The 22,275-nt window shown below is 58.6% G+C and overlaps 2 protein-coding genes across 9 annotated transcripts in view; one reads left to right on the top strand and one right to left on the bottom strand.

Moving 5' to 3' along the window:
- The window catches only part of LOC116953339 (uncharacterized), a 26,050-nt gene extending 16,078 nt beyond the window's left edge, over nucleotides 1-9,972 (top strand). For 6 of the 8 annotated variants that reach the window (XM_032973453.2, XM_076074918.1, XM_076074922.1 and 3 more), the window contains 6 exons: nucleotides 1,994-2,035; nucleotides 2,842-2,928; nucleotides 3,946-4,575; nucleotides 5,020-5,221; nucleotides 5,928-6,047; nucleotides 8,355-9,972. In XM_032973453.2, coding sequence (XP_032829344.1) covers nucleotides 1,994-2,035; nucleotides 2,842-2,928; nucleotides 3,946-4,575; nucleotides 5,020-5,221; nucleotides 5,928-6,047; nucleotides 8,355-8,462 — 1,189 coding nt within the window. In that variant the 3' untranslated portion in view covers nucleotides 8,463-9,972. The remainder of the gene's footprint in view (nucleotides 1-1,993; nucleotides 2,036-2,841; nucleotides 2,929-3,945; nucleotides 4,576-5,019; nucleotides 5,222-5,927; nucleotides 6,048-8,354) is intronic. The other 2 variants (XM_032973454.2, XM_076074921.1) reach the window with 2 other exon arrangements.
- Nucleotides 7,987-22,275, bottom strand: part of C51H6orf118 (chromosome 51 C6orf118 homolog) — a 24,251-nt gene continuing 9,962 nt past the window's right edge. Inside the window, exons 5-12 of the mRNA XM_032973495.2 lie at nucleotides 21,074-21,133; nucleotides 18,607-18,725; nucleotides 18,251-18,318; nucleotides 15,258-15,448; nucleotides 13,810-13,863; nucleotides 12,373-12,434; nucleotides 10,689-10,793; nucleotides 7,987-10,281 (exon numbers count right to left, since the gene is read on the bottom strand). Coding sequence (XP_032829386.1) covers nucleotides 10,275-10,281; nucleotides 10,689-10,793; nucleotides 12,373-12,434; nucleotides 13,810-13,863; nucleotides 15,258-15,448; nucleotides 18,251-18,318; nucleotides 18,607-18,725; nucleotides 21,074-21,133 — 666 coding nt within the window. The 3' untranslated portion in view covers nucleotides 7,987-10,274. The remainder of the gene's footprint in view (nucleotides 10,282-10,688; nucleotides 10,794-12,372; nucleotides 12,435-13,809; nucleotides 13,864-15,257; nucleotides 15,449-18,250; nucleotides 18,319-18,606; nucleotides 18,726-21,073; nucleotides 21,134-22,275) is intronic.

Genomic DNA, 22,275 nt, shown 5'->3' on the forward strand with positions numbered 1-22,275 from the left:
TACACACACAGTAATATGCACAGGCACACACAGATATACAGAGCCATGGAGATACACGTAGACTTAGACACAGAGACATATGGAGGTAATCCACACGGACACAAATATACAGACACACAGAGAACTGAGACATACACCCTTATACACAGCGAGACACGGAGACGCATACAGGCACGGACACAACTTACAGCCGCCATTCTCCACTAAGTGGCGGTGACATTACCATGGAGCTTGTGCCAGGAGACAGACACGGAGACAAACACACAGCAACAGATACACAGTGACACAGAGATACACACGGGGGGGAGTTGGTGAGCCATGGATCTACCCGTGGGCAGAGAGGAATTTGATCCTTAATGTAAAAAAATATATCCTTTTAAAGCCTGCAGGGAGTAAATTCTGTGATATAGTACAAAGTGGATTTAATTAGCTTTTAAATGTGTCCGCATCTCAAAACGCCACACAGTCGGCACAGTTCTGTTATAGAAAGAGGCAGGTATATATTTGAGTCTATGGGTCTCTGTGAGGCTATGGGTCTCTTGAGTATGGGTCTCTTGAGTCTATGAGTCGACGCAGCCAGTTATAGGCAGAGGAGAAGAAGAAGTTCTTGCAGCCTGAACTTGAACAGAGACGGGGAGCTGACAGCACAAATGGCTGGGGCAAAGGAGTTCCAGACAATGGGGCAGCAGAGGAGAATGAGCGACCTGCTGAGCAAAGGTTGACTGGGAGCTCCGACTTTACCGGAAGAACCAAAGAATATGGGAGCTCCAATTGAACAACCAGGTGGGGGATAAGTACCGTGAAATTCATGGCAGCGTGAGAGCTGCGCGGGTAGCACAGTGTAGCATGCGGTGGTGGAGGTAGCGCTGTGAAGCAGGCGGTGGTGTTGGAAGTAGCGCTGTGAAGCAGGCGGTGGTGGTGGAGGTAGCGCTGTGTAGCAGGCAAGGTGGTGGTGGAGGTAGCGCTGTGTAGCAGGCGGTGGTGGTGGAGGTAGCGCTGTGTAGCAGGCAAGGTGGTGGAGGTAGCGCTGTGTAGCAGGCGGTGGTGGTGGAGGTAGCGCTGTGTAGGAGCCAGTGGTGGTGGAGGTAGCGCTGTGTAGGAGCCGGTGGTGGTGGAGGTAGCGCTGTGTAGGAGGCGGTGGTGGAGGTAGCGCTGTGTAGCAGGCGGTGGTGGTGGAGGTAGCGCTGTGTAGCAGGCGGTGGTGGTGGAGGTAGCGCTGTGGAACAGGCGGTGGTGGTGGAGGTAGCGCTGTGAAGCAGGTGGTGGTGGTGGAGGTAGCGCTGTGTAGCAGGCGGTGGTGGAGGTAGCGCTGTGTAGCAGGCAAGGTGGTGGAGGTAGCGCTGTGTGGCAGGCGGTGGTGGTGGAGGTAGCGCTGTGTAGGAGGCGGTGGTGGTAGCACACTGTAGCATGCAGTGGTGGTGGAGGTAGCGCTGTGAAGCAGGCAAGGTGGTGGAGGTAGCGCTGTGTAGCAGGCGGTGGTGGCGGAGGTAGCGCTGTGTAGCAGGCGGTGGTGGAGGTAGCGCTGTGTAGGAGGCGGTGGTGGTGGAGGTAGCGCTGTGTAGGAGGCGGTGGTGGTGGAGGTAGCGCTGTGTAGGAGGCGGTGGTGGAGGTAGCGCTGTGTAGCAGGCGGTGGTGGTGGAGGTAGCGCTGTGTAGGAGGCGGTGGTGGAGGTAGCGCTGTGTAGGAGGCGGTGGTGGAGGAGGTAGCGCTGTGTAGCAGGTGGTGGTGGAGGTAGCGCTGTGTAGGAGGCGGTGGTGGTGGAGGTAGCGCTGTGTAGCAGGTGGTGGTGGTGGAGGTAGCGCTGTGTAGCAGGCGGTGGTGGTGGAGGTAGCGCTGTGTGGCAGGCGGTGGTGGAGGTAGCGCTGTGTAGGAGGCGGTGGTGGAGGTAGCGCTGTGTAGCAGGCGGTGGTGACCGACGCTGGCTCTCGGGACTGTGTGTGCCGATGGGTAAAGCCGTGGTGCGCGTGCGTTTGTGTCGTTTTCACGCTGCCAGGGCGCCACCGGTGGAAGCCCACCCCCCACCGCACCCACCAAGGTGGGACATCGCCCAGCGCACACCCGCACGCTCTACGCCCGGCCTAGCGCCCACGGTCACGGGCGGGAGCCTGACGAGATGGCGCCGAGGTCCCCCTCCTAGCCCCCTCCCCCCGTTGTGCGATGCAGTGCCTATGGCAATTAAAAGCCTCGCCGAGTCCCAGGGGGGCTTTTGGAAGAGTGTAAAGTTACGCCGGGATGTTTGGCCAAATTCGTTAATGAGTCTTTTGTCAAGATGGAGGAAACCAAGAGGCCTGATGAAGGCCGTTGCAAACGAGGGGGTTGCGCTCGGCATGGCCGTGCGATCGACTCAGCTGGCAGCCCCACGTCCTAAAACCCCCAGGCAAGCTCTGGTGACCACCCATCCGCTAACCAGGCTCACTGCTGCTTGGCTTCAAATGTCCGATGGTGTCGGGAACATTTTTGAAGACTTGCTCGCAGGTAGTGACGTAGTGAGCGTGGTTATGGAGGAGTACCTCCGTATAGAGGTTAGCAACAGTGTCCTGCAAACTCGGCGACCTGGGTTTGTTTCCTGGCGACTTTCAAACATCGGTGGCCAGTGATATCTGGACAGGTCCTGGGCGCTCCCTAAGGTCAACTTAGCCCTAAATGAGTCCCTAGCGTCGTGTGTAAACATCTCCACTGGGAGACAAAGGCAGCCGGGAATGGTGCCGGCCACACAAACCTCTTGTGCGCCTTGCCGGCCTAAATAGGTGCTCGCTAACGGCACTTTGCCAAACCGTCTGGTGAGGCTACGCGGGGGGGAGGGATCTGTGCGTGTGTAACGTGGTGCTGTTGTTCGCTCAGGCGGCGCCGCAGCGGCTCCCCCGGACGTCGCCGACGCTCGCCCTCCCCTCGCCGTCGTCGCACCCCGTCGCCGCACGCCCACCGCAGGTCGCGCACCGCTCCCTCCGGCCCCCCCCCCCCGAGCCCTCCTCCGTGTCGTACGGCCGTCTCTGCCGTGCTGTTGTGTGTTGTGCATGTGTCTCTGCTGTGCTGTTGTGTGTTGTGCATGTGTCTCTGCCGTGCTGTTGTGAGTTGTGCTTCTGTCTGCTGTGCTGTTGTGAGTTGTGCATGTGTCTCTGCTGTGCTGTTGTGTGTTGTGCATGCGTCTCTGCTGTGCTGTTGTGAGTTGTACATGTGTCTCTGCTGTGCTGTTGTGAGTTGTGCTTCTGTCTCTGCTGTGCTGTTGTGGGTTGTGCATGTGTCTCTGCTGTGCTGTTGTGTGTTGTACATGTGTCTCTGCTGTGCTGTTGTGTGTTGTGCTTCTGTCTCTGCTGTGCTGTTGTGAGTTGTGCATGTGTCTCTGCTGTGCTGTTGTGTGTTGTGCATGTGTCTCTGCTGTGCTGTTATGAGTTGTGCTTGTGTCTCTGCTGTGCTGTTGTGAGTTGTGCTTGTGTCTCTGCTGTGCTGTTGTGTGTTGTGCATGTGTCTCTGCTGTGCTGTTGTGAGTTGTGCTTGTGTCTCTGCTGTGCTGTTGTGTTGTACATGTGTCTCTGCTGTGCTGTTGTGAGTTGTGCTTGTGTCTCTGCTGTGCTGTTGTGTTGTACATGTGTCTCTGCTGTGCTGTTGTGTGTTGTGCACGTGTCTCTGCTGTGCTGTTGTGTGTTGTGCATGTGTCTCTGCTGTGCTGTTGTGTGTTGTGCATGTGTCTCTGCTGTGCTGTTGTGAGTTGTGCTTGTGTCTCTGCTGTGCTGTTGTGAGTTGTGCTTGTGTCTCTGCTGTGCTGTTGTGTTGTACATGTGTCTCTGCTGTGCTGTTGTGAGTTGTGCTTGTGTCTCTGCTGTGCTGTTGTGTTGTACATGTGTCTCTGCTGTGCTGTTGTGTGTTGTACATGTGTCTCTGCTGTGCTGTTGTGTGTTGTGCAAGACCATCTCCCCCGTACTGAACCGCGTCTCTCTACCTCCGCAGGTCCCCATCTCCCGGCCACCGTCACCGCTCCCCCGCCGTGCGCCGCCGCCCCTCTCCCTCCTCCCCGCCCCCCCCTCGGCCCAAGCGCCGCTCCTCCGGGTCCCCCCCGCCGCCCCCCCGCCGCCGCGCCCCCTCCCGCACCCCTTCGCCGCCGCCCCCCCCCAGAGCCAAGCGCCGCGCCTCCCCCTCCCCCTCCCCCGTGCCCCCCCAGCGCATCAAGCGGCGGCAGGGGTCCGCCTCGCCCCCCGCGGCGAGGCGCGGGGCGTCCCCCCCCGCCCCTCCCTCGCAGCGCGAGGCCTCCCTCTCCGGGTCCCCCTCCCCTCCCCCGAGCCCCCCGCCCCAAGCGAAGAAGAAGGGGGTGCCAGCGAGGTCCCCCTCCCCCAGGCCCCTCCCGCGCCGCCCCGCCTCCGCGAGCCCCCCCCCGCCCCCGCGACGCAGGGACCGGGGGTCCCCGTCGCCGGGGCCGGAGAGGGGGTCCGCCGACAGGGGGGGCTCCTCCCCTCCGCCCGCGCCCCCCCCCGCGAAGACCCGCGCCCGCTGGGACGCCCGCCCGGCGGCCCCTCCCCTGGACGGGGAGAAGCCGGCGGAGGAGCGGCGAGCGGCGCCGGCGCCCGCCCCACCGGACACGCGGTGAGCGCCGCGCCGGCCGGGGCGCCGCTCGCCGCCGGCGTGACCGAGCCGTGCCGAGTCGGTGCCAGCGCGCAGCGGGTCAGCAGGCGCCGCGTTGCTTCCCGTGACGCCGCCACGCCGTGTTTTGAGTTGCCCCCGGCTCTGCTTGGTAAAACTGCCGGGGATAAACCACCGGTACTGTGCTGGCCCGGTAACCGGCGCAACTTGGATGTGCGGTAGGGATTCCGATGTTTGAGGTCGGGTTAGTTCGGCATCGAGTTGGTGTGGTAGCGTTAGAGTTTGGGGTAGGGGTTAGAGTGGTGGGGGCAGGGTTAGAGTAGCAGGCCAGGGTCGTGTGTTGGGGGAGGTGTTGTTAGCGTTGTCGTCAGGAGTAGGGTTAGGGCGTGTCTCCGAGTCTCCGTGGCGATGGCTGTGCTCACGCTTTGCTCATCTGTGTCACGGCAGCGGCAGCGGCGGCGGCGGTGAGCCGCCGCGCGTGGGGGTGAAGCGGCCGGCGGAGCGCTCTGCGTCTCACTCCGCCTCGCGCTCCCCCTCTCACTCGCGCTCGGGCAGCGAGCCCCCCGCAACCGCCCGGGCCCCCCCCCACGCCTTGGCGTCCCCTCCCCACGTGGACCATGACGACTCCCACAGCGCATCCCCTGACCAGGTTTGTGGATGCCTGTGAGAGCGAGTGTGAGTGTGTGTGGGGCCTTCGCCTAGGTCGACTCAGCTAAAATTGAGTACCTGGTGTGGTGTGTCAACATCGCTACTGGGGAGACAAAGGCGGCCGGGAGTGGTGTTGGCCACCCAGCCCCCTCGTGTGCAGTGCCGGCCTTCAATAGGTGCTACTCGCTTGACAGTACTTGCCCCAACAGTCTGTTAAGGCTGTATTAGGGGATCTTTGGCTTTGTGGCAAGCGGTAGCATAGGCGATAGCGCGCTGCACTATGAACCTGACCCACCCGAGTTCGATTCCCGCTCACGGCCAACACCAGTGACGATAATCTGAACCGGTCCCGGGTCTCCCCGAGGTCGACTCGGCCTCAAAGGAGTACCCGGTGCGGCGTGTAAATTCACCACTGGGGAGATAACGGCGTGGTGCTGGCCGCTCACCCCCTCGTGTGCCGTCCCGGCCTTTAGAGGCGCTCGTTAACAACAGTCCGTTAAGGGTGCATGTGGGATCTATGTCTTTGCGTGCATGTGATGTCGTGGTACGTGCACGCGTGCGCTCTCCCTGCCACGCGCCGTACAGCCGACCAACGTCGACGCGTTTTTGTTTTTAAACCTTGCCCTGCGACATCGATACACGTGCGCTTGTGCGCGCATTGCTCGTCGCTCGACTAAACTGAGCCTTGTGGCCGCGGTGTGGGGCAGGTGTCGGACGGCGAGTCCAAGAAGAAGAAAAAGAGAAAGGAGAAGAAGCAGCACAAGAAGGAGAAGAAGCACCGCAAACACAAGAAGCATCGCAAGGAGCGCGGCGACCTGGCCCCCGAGGTGCCCCCCCTAGCCTCGACCTAACCCCTCGCACGCAGGGTCAGCCAGGGCGCTGAGTGACCCCGCGTGCGGCTTACGTGTGGTGTGTTTGTGTGTGTGCGTGCGCGGTCGCCACGCCGGGTGAAACGAACGCCGCTTTGTTCTCATTGAACCCGGGGTGGCGGCCGTGCGCCTGTGGCGAGCAGGGCAGGGGGGGGGGGGGAGCCTCTCTTCCTTACCGAGGGCCGGATAGGACTTTCCGATTGGTACCGTTGTTCTGGTCGGGTGGTGGGTGGGGGGGGGCGGTATAGTCGCATCAACACGCTCACGGCGCAGTCACTTCTGTCACCGCAAAGGGCCTCTTGACCTAAGTGACTTTGAGCGCGGCGCCTTCGACACTGCTAAACGTGGCGGTTTTTTTGTTTTTGCCACAGTCGAAAATTCCCCCCCCCCCCCCTCTCCGGTACCCGGTGAGTGTGGCCAACGCCCTCGCAGTGACCGATTTTAATGTTGCCCGTGGGCCCTCCGCAGGCCATGTGAAATAAAGTGACGGCTTCGTGTCCGGCCCCCGGGGGAAGGCCGAAGGTTCCCCCTAGCCCTGGCGTTTAGGCGCCTTGGTGCCGAGGGCAGGACGCAGTCTGCGGCCTGCAATCAATAGCTCTGGTTTAGATTTTTTTTTATATATATCGGTGATTGTGAATAGGGTTGTGGGAATATAAAAAATGTCTTTGGCAGTGGGGTTCGAGTGGTGACCTTGGGTCCTGGTGCAAGGAATGCAATGGGCCTCCCCAACGCAGTCCAATTTGCCACTCCACCCTCTTCGTAACCCCTCCAGCCCGTGGGCCCCGGCGGCAGTTGCACCGCCTGCACACTCGATAGATACCCCCCTGCAGCCACCATCTGTGCCCGCTCTCGCTCATGAGATTGGTGGCACCGAGCACCTAGCAGAGCCAGCTGGTGCTGCTGCTTCTACGTTGTGCAGGCGGTGTCCCGGCTCTCGGTGTCCCGGCTCTGGGTGTCCCGGTCATCGGTGCTGTCCCACAGCGACGAGCTCTGAACTTCCTCTCGAGAGGAGGCCGGGGTGATTTCCGAGGTCGGAGCGCTGAACCCGCCACGGCTCTTTATTAAGCCACGTTCTCAAAGCGCAGTCAGTTGGTGGGCAACATTCCTGCTCGGAGAATTCAAAATATCGTTTGGAACATTACTCTTGAGATAGCAGGGCGAGTGGGAAAGTGCTTCCCCCTACTGTCTAGACCAGCGGTCACTTTGAAGGGACCTCGGAGGTAGCTCTGTGACGTCCACTTCCGTGGGCCGTTCTCTAACATGAGTGGGTCGCACTGCTCTGCGCCATTTCCAAAATGATTCTTTGTCGCTTGATATGACACCGATAGCACGATGGGGACACGACCGAGGGAAAAGACAAAAAAAATTATATAAAAATATTTTAAGCTTGTTAAGGTTAATGGAGATGGATATGTGATGGCCTCAGTCATGGGCAAGTGGTATATGATTGTGTGTGTGGTGCTTATTATGGGTCTGTCGTGTGCGGCTGGGTGAGGTATTTGATGTTGCTCGAGCTGAACCAAGTTTCTCTGAGCAGGCAGATGCCTCTGTACGGATGACCGAGTGTGATCGTGTCCGAGTCTGTGTGTGGGTGGGTGGGTGAGTGTATGCGGGGGTGTATGAGTGCGAATGTTAGCGAGTGTAGGTGCCCGGGTGAGTGTGTGTGTCTGGATCGGTGCGAATTGTGAGCAGGTGTGTGTGTCTGCTTGAGCGACATTGGTTAAGCCCCATAATACCATGAAAAGGTCTCGGCTTTTCTTTCGGGGTCACAGATCCTCTGCTAACAATCATTAAGCCCTCTGTCTCAGGCAGCTAACCAATAACACCTGGGTCTTTCCCGTGACCTGTCAGCGAGCGTTCGACACTTGTATGAATGTTGAACTTTTTTCGCACACCCTACTTAGCCAACCGTGCTAATCGGAGGTGTGGGGGAAGGACAACAAACTAGCACAAAAAGCATTTCACGTGGCCTCAGTGCGCCACGTCCTGCACAAGCGCCTTGGTGCCATCATCACCACTTAGCGACGAATGGTGGCTGTTGCGGAGAGAGTACCAGTGTGATTGAGCGAAAGTGTGTGAGCATGTGGGTGTATGTATGGGTGTAGAGTGTGCATGAGTGCCGGTGTGTGAGAGAGTGCGTGTGGGTGGGTGTGGGTGCGTGTGGGTGCGTGTGGGTGCGTGTGGGTGCGTGTGGGTGCGTGTGGGTGCGGGTGGGTGTGGGTGTGGGTGCGGGTGTGTGAGTGTAAGTCTGTCTGGGCTGTCCAGGCTGGGCGGGGGCAGCACGACTCAGGAGGGCTCGACGACCTGGAGCGCGCCCTGAGGGAGAAGGCTCTCGAGTCAATGCGCAAATCGGCCGCCCAGGCCACGTCCTGACAGCACAGCCAGCGGCACACCCCTCCTCCCCCCCCCAACTCCCCTCCAGTGCGGCACACTCCCCCACGGCACACCCAGCTCCCGGTAACACGGAGAGAGAGCCGTGCGTGCGATCCGACGCACCCACGGGATACGAAACCACCCGGCACTGGCAGAGGCACGAGACGCGTCGCATGTGAGCGGCCAGTTGCACGCTGCCGCATTGAGCACGCTAGACCACGCTAGGCCACGCAGCGACACCGCACTGGGAAGGCCACACACGGCGCACCGCTCCATACCTTGCACACAACACTACACCACACCGAGCGCACACACCGCTACACCACACTGAGCGAACCACACACAGAGCACACCACACCGCTAAACCACACTGAGCACAGCCCACAGTTGCACCATGCAAATGACCACATCACACCACACTGAGCACTAACTATTCCGTAAACTTAGGGCTCGCCACAGCACGCACAAGGCACCGTGCGCGTCACACCCACACGCGGAGTGCACGACACACACACACACCGTGTACCTCTGCGACGCTGGTTGGTACCCGTTGTAATGAAGAGAAAAAACACGGGTTACGTGCACATGACGTTTTGTGTGCTGGTCTGATTTCTTTATCTGTATAAATGTCTCTTCGTCGAGGTGCACCGCCGTTAGCAAAACAGATGCCGTCGTTAATTCTCACGCCCGCGGCTACCGCTTGTGTTGCTCCGGCACTCGTCACCGGCGGCCGCGTTACCGTTAGCGCTTCGCGTGTTGGGTTTTTGCGTGGCGGGGGGGGGAGAGCGGTAGTCTTGGGGAGTCTCGCAGGGACAGGCCAAGGGTGCGAATCTGACTCTCGGCCGGCAATGTCCAGTCAAGGGCCCTTCCGAGTTGTTTAATCAAAGGAGGGGGGTGGTGGGGAAGGGGGCGAGCGTGTGGGGGCTTTAATTTAATCTCGGCCGGGGCTCTGTCCGGGTAGGCGGCTGCCCGTGCACCTCTTCACTACGGCCGTGGCTACGACTGGCTCAAGTGCCACCTAACCCCAGTTGCCTGGAAAATATCGAGCGAGAAATGGGAATCCCTGAGGCAAAGGGACCCGGTGTGTGACAGGCCGTGTCACGGGGCCGTCTTCCTTTTGGTATGGATTTGCGTTGTAATTTGTAGCTGACGGGAGGGGAAGGAGGGGGGAAGGAGGGGGGTGCTCTGTGGCCCGTCCGCCTCCCTGGGCTTTTTAGCCCCCCGTGATTGGCAGGAGCGTCCACCCAGTGCTGTCCCTACCACGAGCCAGGGATGGTGCGTTCGCGAGGCTTGGGGGTCTGGCTCCGTACTGGAGCGAGAGGCTCCTGACGCTGCTCGGGAGCCAGCTCCCCCCCCACCCCCCTCCCCAAGAGTGACCGGGCCTCGGCGACCTTGGCTGCTTTGAGCTCGCGCCTTTCCGAATGTAAATGAACAGACTCGGTGAGTTGTTGATTTGATTTTTTTTTTCAAAACTTGTGGACATTCGGCAAAATAAATAGGTTTCATTTAAGCTGTCACTGTGTCGTGCGTCTTGAGTTCACGTGGCGTGCGCAGGGTATGGGCGGACAGTGGCTGGCGACGTTCTAACTGGCCGGGCCTCCAACTCCCGTCAGCAGTTGGACTCCACGTTTACCTGGGCTGGTGTGGTGTACACATGGCGCGGAAGCGTGCTCAGGAAAACCGCGTTCACGCGACAACAAGGCAGCCTCGCTGTGGCAACAAGTCTCGGCAGTCTTCACTCAGATGTGGGGGGGGGGATGACACGTGGCCACTCCGACGTGACGCTGCCATTGCACCAAGCAGGATGTCTGATCACCACCTGCAAGACGGGTGACATGAACGTTCTAGTTCAGGCTGGACGGGAGATTCATTCGGGTTCTAAGCAACAAACTCTCCTGACAAGAAACATTTTCATGGCCAGTGCATTGAACGTGAACTAAGGAGGGCGGCGGGGGGGGGGGGGGGCAAAGTAGGAAAGTAAATGGTTTAGTTCTTCCCCCACACCTCCAATGAGCACGGTTGGCTACGTACGGTGCGAAAGAAGTTCAGCATATGCCTGGAACCAGGAGAGGTTACCACCACCCGTGACCGCATTAAGAAAGCGATGGCTGCGCAACAAGGTGGAGGTGCCCAAAACAGCATCGTCGTCCAGGGCATCCCAACAAACTGGGTGGAACATTGGAGAAACCGCCTCGCACATGAGAATCGCTCGCATTGATCTATTGCCTTGTCGTTGTCGTCGGAGGAGGAGGATCCAGGCTCCCACGTGGGTGGTCTGCGTCGCGCGGAAGCGGAGTCCTCGCACCGTCGTTAATCGCTCGCCACAGCTCCCTGCGGCGCACGGCAATCGCGCGACGTTACCCGCCGGTGTCTCTGCAGTAGCCACACCGGCTAACCGTGGACTTCTGTGCAATCTGAAGGAGGTGGACGCGAGATTCGGAACGGCAATTCCTCCCAACATCTCCCACGCGGTCGCCTCTCTCGAGTGATCACGCAATCCCTTCTCGTGGCCAAAAGTCAAAAGTGGGGCCTCCAGCTCACATGAGCATTGAGGAATAGGTGCTCCTCTACTGGGCATAGCCCAGTAGAACCAGCGGTGGACGTTCCACGGACGTCCAGTTTTGACCTCGCACGTGGGTTTGACCCGGACATCCGTGGAACGTCGTCCACCACCGGTTGTGTTGGCTACGTGCCTTTTTTGTATGTGTCATTAGCATCAGCTGGGATTGTCTGGATGTTCACGTTTGACCTGGACATGTGGCAACATCCACCCCGCCCCCCCCCCCCCCCCCATATAGCCTCCATGAACTGTAGGGCCAGTGCTTGAGTATTTAAGGACAATGCCGCTCGATGGGGTGTTGTGGCCAGCACCACGCCTGGCCGCCTTTGTCTCTCCAGTGCTGATGTTCACACACTGGGTACCTGTTCAAGACTGAGTCGAACTAGGGGTAAGCCGATGACACACTGGCTGGGAATAGAAGTCGGCCAGGTTCACAGCAGTTTGCTAACCATTGCACCACCTCACAACTGCTATTTTCCACAAGTCATGCCCGCGTCGCACTTGTGCCAGGCTAGGTGCATGTGAAATGTTGAAGGCTTCCTGTCTGCAGCAGCCACACTGGCAGGAGGTCATGGAACAGGACCAGGTAATATGGGAATGCTTGGCCACGTGATCCATTCAACACAATCCTCGCTTGCTCACTCCAGTGAGTTAGATTGCCACTCAGGCCCACGTGCGTGCGAGTGTTGGGTGAGTCTACGTGCGTGCGAGCGAGTGTTGGGTGAGTCTACGTGCGTGCGAGTGAGTGCTGGGGTGAGTCTTCGTGCGTGCGAGCGAGTGTGTTGGGTGAGTCTACGTGCGTGTGAGCGAGTGTTGGGTGAGTCTACGTGCGTGTGAGTGTTGGGTGCGTCTACGTGCATGCGAGCGTGTTTTCGCTGAGTACGTGCGTGCGAGCGAGTGTTGGGTGAGTACATGTGTGCGAGCAAGTGCTGGGGTGAGTCTACGTGCGTGAGAGTGTTGGGCGAGTGTTGGGTGAGTCTACGTGCGTGAGAGTGTTGGGCGAGTCTAGGTGCGAGTGTTGGGTGAGTCTACGTGCGAGCGAGTGCTGGGGTGAGTCTACGTGCGTGAGAGTGTTGGGCGAGTACATGTGTCCGAGCGAGTGCTGGGCGAGTCTACGTGCGTGTGAGTGAGTGCTGGGGTGAGTCTACGTGCGTGCGAGTGTTGGGTGAGTCTACGTGCGTGCGAGTGTTGGGTGAGTCTACGTGCGTGCGAGTGTTGGGCGAGTACATGTGTCCGAGCGAGTGCTGGGGTGAATGTGCGTGCGAGCGAGTGTTGGGGTCAATCTACGCGCGTGCGAGCGAGTGTCGGGCGAGTCTACGTGCGAGTGAGTCTGCAGTGTGGGCGTCGTACCCCTGTGCTTCTGGTGGGATCTTGTATCGAGCCAGGATGCGGAGGAGTTCCCGCTCCTGTTTCTGCGCGCCAAGAGCAGGGAGTTCATGATCACTGCTCTGTGTGACCATCACGACCTCTCGACATCTCGATTGAAAACTCGCGTCTTGAGAACTGCTTCGTGTTTAGTTTGCTGGCCTTCCACCCGCACCTCCGATTAGCACGGTTGGCTACGTATGGCGCGAAAGAAGTTCAACGTACACACGTACATCGAGAAGTCATCGCGGCCGAAGCCGCTGATGCCGCCACCACCACCTCGATACCTCCACCGTCTCTCCCCCCCCCCCCCGCTTCCAGATCCCACAGCTACCGCCGCACGGCAGAGACGAGACATCCAATATCTGCCCTGACAGTCTCCCACCCTCTGCTCTGAGGCTCACAGAGACCCAAGACTCACCACAGAGAGGCCCACGGACTCGCCAAGACCCATACTTACAAAGAGATGCATAGACCAGGGGTCGGCAACCTGCGGCTCCGCTACCGCTTGCGCCTCTTTCTCGACTGCTTCGTGACGTTGTTTATTAAGGACCACCACCGTCTCGTGTTCGCGTGGCATCGCGGCCCCTTTGGCAAATCCGAAAAAATGTCTCATTGTTATTTTCGTTGCCGACCCCTGGCATAGACTCACACAGAGACCTGTAGAGTAACACGGAGACACTCGGCGACCCACAGACTCGTTGAGAACCCAGACACCCACGGTTCTGCCCTCAGGCTCCCACCATCCGCTCTGAGGTTCTCTCTTTCCGTCGGTCGCCAGGCTCGCGGGGACCCCTCCACAGCCGCCTGCCCGGGCAATAGGCCCTCACCCTGCACACGGGCGTCTCGCCCTGCCACGTTCCCTTGCGGACTTCCGCACGGCCTATCCTGTCTTGCCATGACCTCTCGCCCCGCCGCCCCCCCCCCCCCCCCCGAGCACAAGGCAAAGGACGCATCCTCCCGTGCGCCCTCCGATTTTTTTTTTGCCGAACTTATTTCCTGAGCTGGGCGTTGTTGCGGCCCAGCGTTCGCTGCTTGTTGTCGAAGAGGAACGCGGTTCCAACCCGCCACGCTGCCAGCGGTGTGCGTTTTAACCGTTGAATACTTCTACTTCGCGCGCCAGCTTTACCGACAGTGGACGCAAAATCATTTGTGACGTCGTTCCGAGAAGACGCGGCCGCCTCTGTGCCGGCGCCACGGTCCAAAGTTTGACAAATTTTCTAAAATCGCACATTTGTCAATTATTGAGGAAGCGCTTGGCAAGTGGTCGCGGGGCGCCCGACGGCTGAGACCTGACAGGACCCTCCCGAAGAAGAGTCCCGAAGAGACGGGAGTCTTTCGTGCGTAAGCAAGCGGAATAATAATCATCACCGAGACCGCCAACTCGCAAGAGTCACAAAGTGTGGGCTCGCCTGAGCTCACCTGAGCCGATTTGTCCAGGCGCTGCGTGGACCGCGCCAGTCTGGCTGCCTCCACCTGCGGCGCAAGTACAGCGCGATTTAAACACGCAGACAACGACGGACTTGAACCCATTCGCTCAAGGTCACGACGAGACCCAAGGTCGCGACGTGCCCCAAGGTCGCGACGTCACCCGACGACCCAGTTCCAGCGACCGGTGGAGGAACCAGGACGTTTCACAGCGATGTTAAAATGACGTCAGGAGGTGGCCGCGTGGCTCGACCAGCCAATCCATGGCTAGGCCAGCCAATCCCGTGGCTAGGCCAGCCAATCCGTGGCTAGGCCAGCCAATCCGTGGCTAGGCCAGCAATCCGTGGCTAGGCCAGCCAATCCGTGGCTAGGCCAGCCAATCCGTGGCTAGGCCAGCCAATCCGTGGCTAGGCCAGCCAATCCGGGTGTTGGCCCCAACCACAGTTGATGGGCTAAGCCCCGACAATCGCACAGTGGCATTACAATCGCATCACAATCACATGTGACACCAGCTGTGGTGTCACACACACTCACCACATGTGTGTCGCACAACAACAACAACCGCCATTCGCCACTAAGTGTGCCAGGCAATGTGCACGTTAAGGCCACGTGAAGTGTCGAATGCCCGCTGGCAGGAGATCACGGGGTAGACCCAGGTACCACTGGTCGACTGATTGAGATGACTGGCTGATGCACCACCTGTGCCCCTACTATGCCAACTTGCTGTGATTTAGCCACCCGGTGCTCCGCTCGTTTGTTGTGAGCGTCGCTCCTCCCGTTCTCTGTTGTTGGAGGGCGACTGCCTCCAACTGCCCAGTAGCGTCCTTCACGAGCCTCATCCATAGAGGCCGATTTTGACACCGCTGGTACCGGTCATCGGCAAGTCCACTCAGCTTCACATCCTCCTGTACCACATCACTCCATCTCTTCTCAAGCCCGTGCCGTGCCCGTCTATCCGGCCGAACGAAAGCTGTTTCGGCATGCGGTGGCTGGGCATGTGGACTACATGACCAGCCAACGCAGCCTTGCCTGCCAGAGGAGCTCATCGATGGGACTTTGTCCAGAGCTTTGAAGGATTTGTAAGCTTCTCACACAATCCAGCCTGGTTAAACCCAAGATGGATCGTAGGAAGGCCAGCCTAAAAGTTTCTCTAACCAGCGAAGATGTTCCATTAGGGGTGTCCACGTTTCGCAAGCATAGAGAAGGGAGCGCATGACTGTAGCCGAGAAGACCTGAAGCTTCGTGCGGAGCGACAGACCAGGTAGCTTCCACACAGCGTTACGCAACCGATGAAAAGATATTGCCGCTCGACTGATTCGGTAGTGAGACCTCTGCTGTCAATCCGGAGCCGGTCACGAGCACACTGCCCAGGCGTGGGGAACTCTCCACTCTCTCCACAGCTGCCCCACGCGGCGCCGTGTCACACAGACTCACTGGCTCACCCGCATGTCGCGCACTCTCTGCCCCAGGAGCTGGGTCTCCGTGCTGGGCACCAGCTGCTGCTGGCGCCGAGCCCTCACGCCGCCCAGCGCCAGCGTCGCGTCCGCCAGCTCCGCGTGCAGGGTCCGCACGCGGGACGCCGCCGACGGGGCCCGGGGGGGCACGGGGGTCCGTGGGGGTTGGGGAGGGGGCTCTGTGTTTTGGGGGTAGAGGGTGAACTCATCAGCAGCCCGTGCTGCAGAGTGACGCAGGCTGCGGGCACACGCTGAGGGTGTGCGGTGCATTATTCGTGTCGTCGTTAATGACGGCGCTTTTCACCCAGGAGTCTCACGACTCCTTTTCAAGAGGGTCCTGCCTTGCGTTTGCGCGAGGAGGGAAGAGGGGGGGGGGGGGAGATGCTGCTGCCGCTGCAATATGCCGGTGATTTTGCAGCATTGCAACGCTTTGGCCAATAGCGGCTACAATGTAACCGTGCTAATAGCACCGCCAATTAGCACAGATGGCATACTACGGTGCGAAAGAAATTCACCAACGCGTGCACAGTGGCACCTTTATTAACAGCAGTCCTCTGACCTGCACTCCCTGCTGTATTTGTCTCACCACCTTGCTGTGTCTCACTCCCTGCAGTGTCTGTCTCACGCCCTGCAGTGTCTCACTCCCTGCAGTGTCTCCCTGCAGTGTCTCACTCCCTGCAGTGTCTGTCTCACGCCCTGCAGTGTCTCACTCCCTGCAGTGTCTCACACCCTGCAGTGTCTCACTCCCTGCAGTGTCTCACTCCCCTGCAGTGTCTCACACCCTGCAGTGTCTGTCTCACTCCCTGCAGGGTCTCCCTGCAGTGTCTCACTCCCTGCAGTGTCTCACGCCATGCAGTGTCTCACTCCCTGCAGTGTCTCACTCCCTGCAGTGTCTGTCTCACGCCCTGCAGTGTCTCACGCCCTGCAGTGTCTCACGCCCTGCAGTATCTCACTCCCTGCATTGTCTGTCTCACTCCCTGCAGTGTCTCACGCCCTGCAGTGTCTCACTCCCTGCAGTGTCTCACTCCCTGCAGTGTCTCACTCCCTGCAGTGTCTGTTTCACTCCATGCAGTGTCTCACGCCCTGCAGTGTCTCACACCCTGCAGTGTCTCACGCCCTGCAGTGTCTCACTCCCTGCAGTGTCTCACTCCCTGCAGTGTCTCACTCCCTGCAGTGTCTGTCTCACGCCCTGCAGTGTCTCACTCCCTGCAGTGTCTCACTCCCTGCAGTGTCTGTCTCACGCCCTGCAGTGTCTGTCTCACTCCCTGCAGTGTCTGTCTCACGCCCTGCAGTGTCTTTCTCACTCCCTGCTGTGTCTCACTCCCTGCTGTGTCTGTCTCACTCCCTGCAGTGTCTCACTCCCTGCAGTGTCTCACGCCCTGCAGTGTCTCACTCCCTGCAGTGTCTCACGCCCTGCTGTGTCTCACACCCTGCAGTGTCTGTCTCACGCCCTGCAGTGTCTCACTCCCTGCAGTGTCTCACGCCCTGCAGTGCCTCACTCCCTGCAGTGTCTGTCTCACACCCTGCAGTGTCTCACGCCCTGCAGTGTCTCACTCCCTGCAGTGTCTCACTCCCTGCAGTGTCTCACTCCCTGCAGTGTCTGTCTCACGCCCTGCAGTGTCTCTCTCACTCCCTGCAGTGTCTGTCTCACGCCCTGCAGTGTCTTTCTCACTCCCTGCTGTGTCTCACTCCCTGCTGTGTCTGTCTCACTCCCTGCAGTGTCTCACTCCCTGCAGTGTCTCACGCCCTGCAGTGTCTCACTCCCTGCAGTGTCTCACGCCCTGCTGTGTCTCACGCCCTGCAGTGTCTCACACCCTGCAGTGTCTGTCTCACACCCTGCAGTGTCTCACTCCCTGCAGTGTCTCACACCCTGCTGTGTCTCACTCCCTGCAGTGTCTCACTCCCTGCAGTGTCTCACGCCCTGCAGTGTCTCACTCCCTGCAGTGTCTCACTCCCTGCAGTGTCTCACGCCCTGCAGTGTCTGTCTCACTCCCTGCAGTGTCTCACGACCTGCTGTGTCTCACGCCCTGCAGTGTCTCACGACCTGCAGTGACTGTCTCACTCCCTGCAGTGTCTCACTCCCTGCAGTGTCTCACGCCCTGCAGTGTCTGTCTCACTCCCTGCAGTGTCTCACTCCCTGCAGTGTCTCACGCCCTGCAGTGTCTCACTCCCTGCAGTGTCTGTCTCACTCCCTGCTGTGTATGTGTGTTTAGTCGTGGGAGTAATCTGGAAAACCCAGAAGAATCCAATGCAGAACAGGAGAGAAGAAACAATCCCCATACACGCTCTACATACATCGTGTGTACACACTATGTGTATGTAGAGCGTACATAGACATTGTGTGCACGCACGCACACACAGGGTGTACACACACACAGGGTGTACACACACAGGGTGTACACACACACAGGGTGTACACACACACACAGGGTATATACACACACACAGGGTGTACACACACACAGGGTATACACACACAAGGTGTACACACACAGGGTGTACACACACACACAGGGTATATATACACACACACACAGGGTGTACACACACACACAGGGTGTACACACACACAGGGTGTACACACACACACAGGGTGTACACACACACACACAGGGTGTACACACACACACACACAGGGTGTACACACACACACAGGGTGTACACACACACACACAGGGTGTACACACACACACACAGGGTGTACACACACACACACAGGGTGTACACACAGGGTGTACACACAGGGTGTACACACACACACAGGGTGTACACACACACACAGGGTGTACACACACACACACAGGGTGTACACACACACACACAGGGTGTACACACACACACAGGGTGTACACACGCACAGGGTGTACACACAGGGTGTACACACACACACAGGGTGTACACACAGGGTGTACACACACACACAGGGTGTACACACACACACAGGGTGTACACACACACACAGGGTGTACACACACACACACCCGGGGTGAGAACCGGAGTCTCCGCAGTCGGTGGCTCCCTGTCCTGTTCCCGCAGCTGAACGCGAAGTCTGTGGCACAAGGAAAGGGGGGGGGGGGTCCCAGGCGTGGGGTCATCGTGACCTCATCCATTCGACCAGAAGTCACGCACCCTGACCTCATCCGCATGACCAGGGGCGATGATGACAATGACATAAAATGATGACGGTGATGACGACAGTGATGATGATGATGACGATGAAAGTGATGATGCCCGTGATGATGATGAAGCCCCACCCACGCACACGTAGCCCCCCACCCACACGGCGCCCCCTGCCCACGCACACGTAGCCCCCCACCCCTCGCCGCGTCTCTCCCACCGCTCGTTCCGCGTCAGTGCGGCCCTGGCCTGCGTCTCGAGGTCCCACAGCTCCCGCTCGGCCCCCCGCAACTCCGCGTCTTGCCCCTCGCCGACGCAGCGCAGCTGAGCCATGAGAGCCTGTGGGGGGGGGGGGCGAGAGGCAGGAGAGTTGCCGTCTAAAAATCTCCCCCTCCGTGCGCTATTATTCTCACCAGTATTCTTCCACATAATCACGAACGACGATCATCATTTGGCCGCCACGGGAGGCAAAGTTGAACAGCGGCGCTGGCACCCCCGCACCTCGCAACCTCACGGGGCCTTGGGTTCCATTCCCGACTCGGCCGCCGCTTTTCTCAGTTTGAGTTTGCGAGTTTTGCCCGGCCGGTTCTTGCGTGGGGTTTCCTCCCCCCCCCCCCCCCCCCCATGGCAAGCAAATAAAATAATACCACGCGGTTTTAACCGGTGTTGGCCAAACAACATCACGGGGGAAATCATCTTCGCTGAACGCGGCACTTCTGATGAAGGCGCCTGCTACGACTACCGCGTGGAACGAGGACTCGCTGTGGTTCGTGATGCAGGTCGCCTGTGTCCCCTGGAGATGTTGATGTGGCGGTGGTGGTGGTGGCTGTTGTAATTATACACAGCTCAGTTTAGCGCGTAGTAGTAGTAGTAGTAGCAGGCTTTCGCGACCAACATTATTCACAATAAAGGTTTTTGGGTTATATCGCGGAAAGATCAATGTGTCGTTAACCCACCACCACCCGACACAGTGAAGTAGTAGCAAGGTTTGCCGCGTAAATAAAACGTGGCAAGTAGCTACCCTACTTCAGCACACCGCTTGTGTGTTGGAGAGTAACCCCACAACATTTACAATTCGAGCACTGTGACGTTTCGCTGCTGATGATAACAACCAGCTTCGTCAGGCGACAGCCAGAATTGTCAAGAAGACTTCCTGCTTCGCTCTTACATAGGGGAGTAAAGGTGATGTCATCACTTTCAGCCAATCACCTGCGAAGACCAGAGGGGGGTTAACGTAGTCAGATAAGTTACAATGGATCGTGTTAATCTTAGAATATGCCGTACCTATTATTGGTTGGGTTATTCGCGGTTAATCAATAAACTATTTTTTATTTTACCAGGCAAGGCTCACTGAGCTATGCAGCTGTTTTTTCAGAAGAGACCTGGCAAAAAAATTATCGCCCATATTGTCACGTGGAAACGTGTCGCAGGCAAACACCCTAAACGCGTGTTGCTGATTCTAAACGCGGAGGGAAAAACCAGAGGACCCGGAGAAAAATCCACGCGACCATGGGGAGAGACACGCAAACTCCAAATATACAGCAGCAGGCGTCAGGGTCGGGACCGAACCCATGACCTCCTGTATACCAGGCGAGGTAGTTAACATCTCCTAGCTACCGTGATGATGATGAGAGAGAGACACGCAAACTCCAAATATACAGCAGCAGGCGTCAGGGCCGGGACCGAACCCACGACCTCCTGTATACCAGGCGAGGTAGTTAGCATCTCCTAGCCACCGTGATGATGATAAGAGAGAGAGACACGCAAACTCTAAATATACAGCAGCAGGCGTCAGGGTCGAGATCGAACCCACGACCTCCTGTGTACCAAGCGAGGCAGTTAACAACTTGCCACCACGGCGCGCACCTGATAACCTGAACAGGCATGCGACTAAGACGGCGTGTTTCTCTGTCTCCACCAGATGGCGATGTGGTCACACTCGTGACTTAAAATCCAGAGAGACGCCCGTTCCGTTCCAGTGTTTTTACTTTCCTGTCCGATGGCCGGGACCCCTTCCGTGTTGTTAGAGAACGGAGCCCCACGGAAGGGGATATCAGAGAGCTACCTCTGACCTCCGGGTCCTCTCTGCGCTCTTCCACATGAACCCAGAGTGTCAATTGAACAAGGGATCTCGGAGGTAGCTCTGTGATACCTGCTTCCGTGGGCTGCTCTGCAACACGCAGGGTCGCATTGCTCCGAATGATTTGTTCTAGATTTTCTTTACTGCGTCGTCTGCCCCATCATGAGACGAGGAATCCCTTCGGAAATCTCTCGAGCAGCAGTGCGACTCGTCGCGAACAGAGAACGGAGCCCCACAGAAGGGGATATCAGAGAGCTACCTCTGACCTCCGGGTCATCTCTGCCAAGCCTCCAACACGAAGCCTTCTGCAAGTGACCTCGGGCTTCATCGTCTCGTCGGAGTCAACCAGAGGAGTTCCTTAAATTAATCTCCAGCCCCCGACCCTCCCACCCGCACCGCCTCTACCCACCCAGCAGTTCATACACAATGGGTGCCACCGCAGCTAAGCCCGCCGGACAATGTGGTGAGACTCCCACCTCTTCCGAGCTGTCTGGCCAGCGTGGAAGAGAAGACCAAATACCCCTCGAGCTCTCTAGAACTCCTTCGGGGGGGGGGGCGGGGTGTGCGAGTGAGCACTTGCCGGTCTGCACCTTTGCCTTCTACCCACCTCGTATTCGACGCCTTGATGCGCGTCCATCAGCACCGCGAGGTACTCATCGTATTCTCTCTGGGGGAAGAGGGGGGGCGGAGTCGGGGGGGGGGCAGGATGAGTGGAACCCGGGGGGGGGGGGCACGGCCCATGGCTCCCGTAACGAGCACTGACGCCCATGCAGCACGATCACACACACACACTGTGAAACACACGCAGATAGTGACACACACAGTGGCACAGATACACACAGTGACACAGACGCAGACACTGACACACAACAACCGCCATTAGCCACTAAGTGGCGGTGACGTCACCACGACGCTTGTGCCAGGCCATGTGCACCTTGAGGCCGCGTGAAGTGTCGAACGCCCGCTGGCAGGAGGTCATGGGGCAGACCCAAGTGCCACGGGTCGACTGACTGAGATGACTGACGTGCCAACCTGCTGTGCTTTAGCCACCTGGCGCTCCGCTCGTTGTTGTGAGCGTCGCTCCTCCGCCCTCCGTTGTTGTTGGAGGGCGACTGCCTCCAACTGCCCAGTAGCGTCCTTCACGAGCCTCCTCCACAGAGGCCGATCTTGACACCGCTGGTACCAGTCATCGGCAAGTCCACTCAGCTCCACGTCCTCCTGTACCACATCACTCCATCTCTTCTCTAGCCCGTGCCACGCCCGTCTAGCCCCCTCGATCCGGCCGAACAAAAGCTGTTTCGGCATGCGGTGGCTGGGCATGCGGGCTACATGACCCAGCCAACGCAGCCGTGCCCGCCGGAGGAGCTCACGGATGGGACTTTGCCCAGATCTTTCAAGGATTTGTGAGCTCCTCACACAATCCAGCCTGGTTAACCCCAGGACGGATCGTAGGCAGGCCAGCCTAGATGTTTCCAACCGGCGAAAATGTTCCATTAAGGGGGTCCACGTTTCGCAAGCGTAGAGAAGGGAGGGAATAACCGTGGCCGAGAAGACCTGAAGCTTAGTGCAGAGCGACAGACCAGGTAGCTTCCACACAGCGTTACGCAACCGATGAAAAGATATTGCTGCTCGACTGATTCGGAGTGAGACCTCTGCTGTTAAACTGCAGCCGGTCATAAGCACACTGCCCAGGTATGGGAAGCTCTCCACTCTCTCCACAACTGCCCCATCACACACAAACACAGTGACACACGCACACACACAGTGACATACACAGATACACACACAGTGACACACACACAGTGACAC

Source organism: Petromyzon marinus, chromosome 51, assembly GCF_048934315.1.
Source record: "Petromyzon marinus isolate PM22_M1 ecotype Great Lakes invasive population chromosome 51, UKy_Petmar_22M1.pri1.0, whole genome shotgun sequence".
Lineage (NCBI taxonomy): Eukaryota > Metazoa > Chordata > Hyperoartia > Petromyzontiformes > Petromyzontidae > Petromyzon > Petromyzon marinus.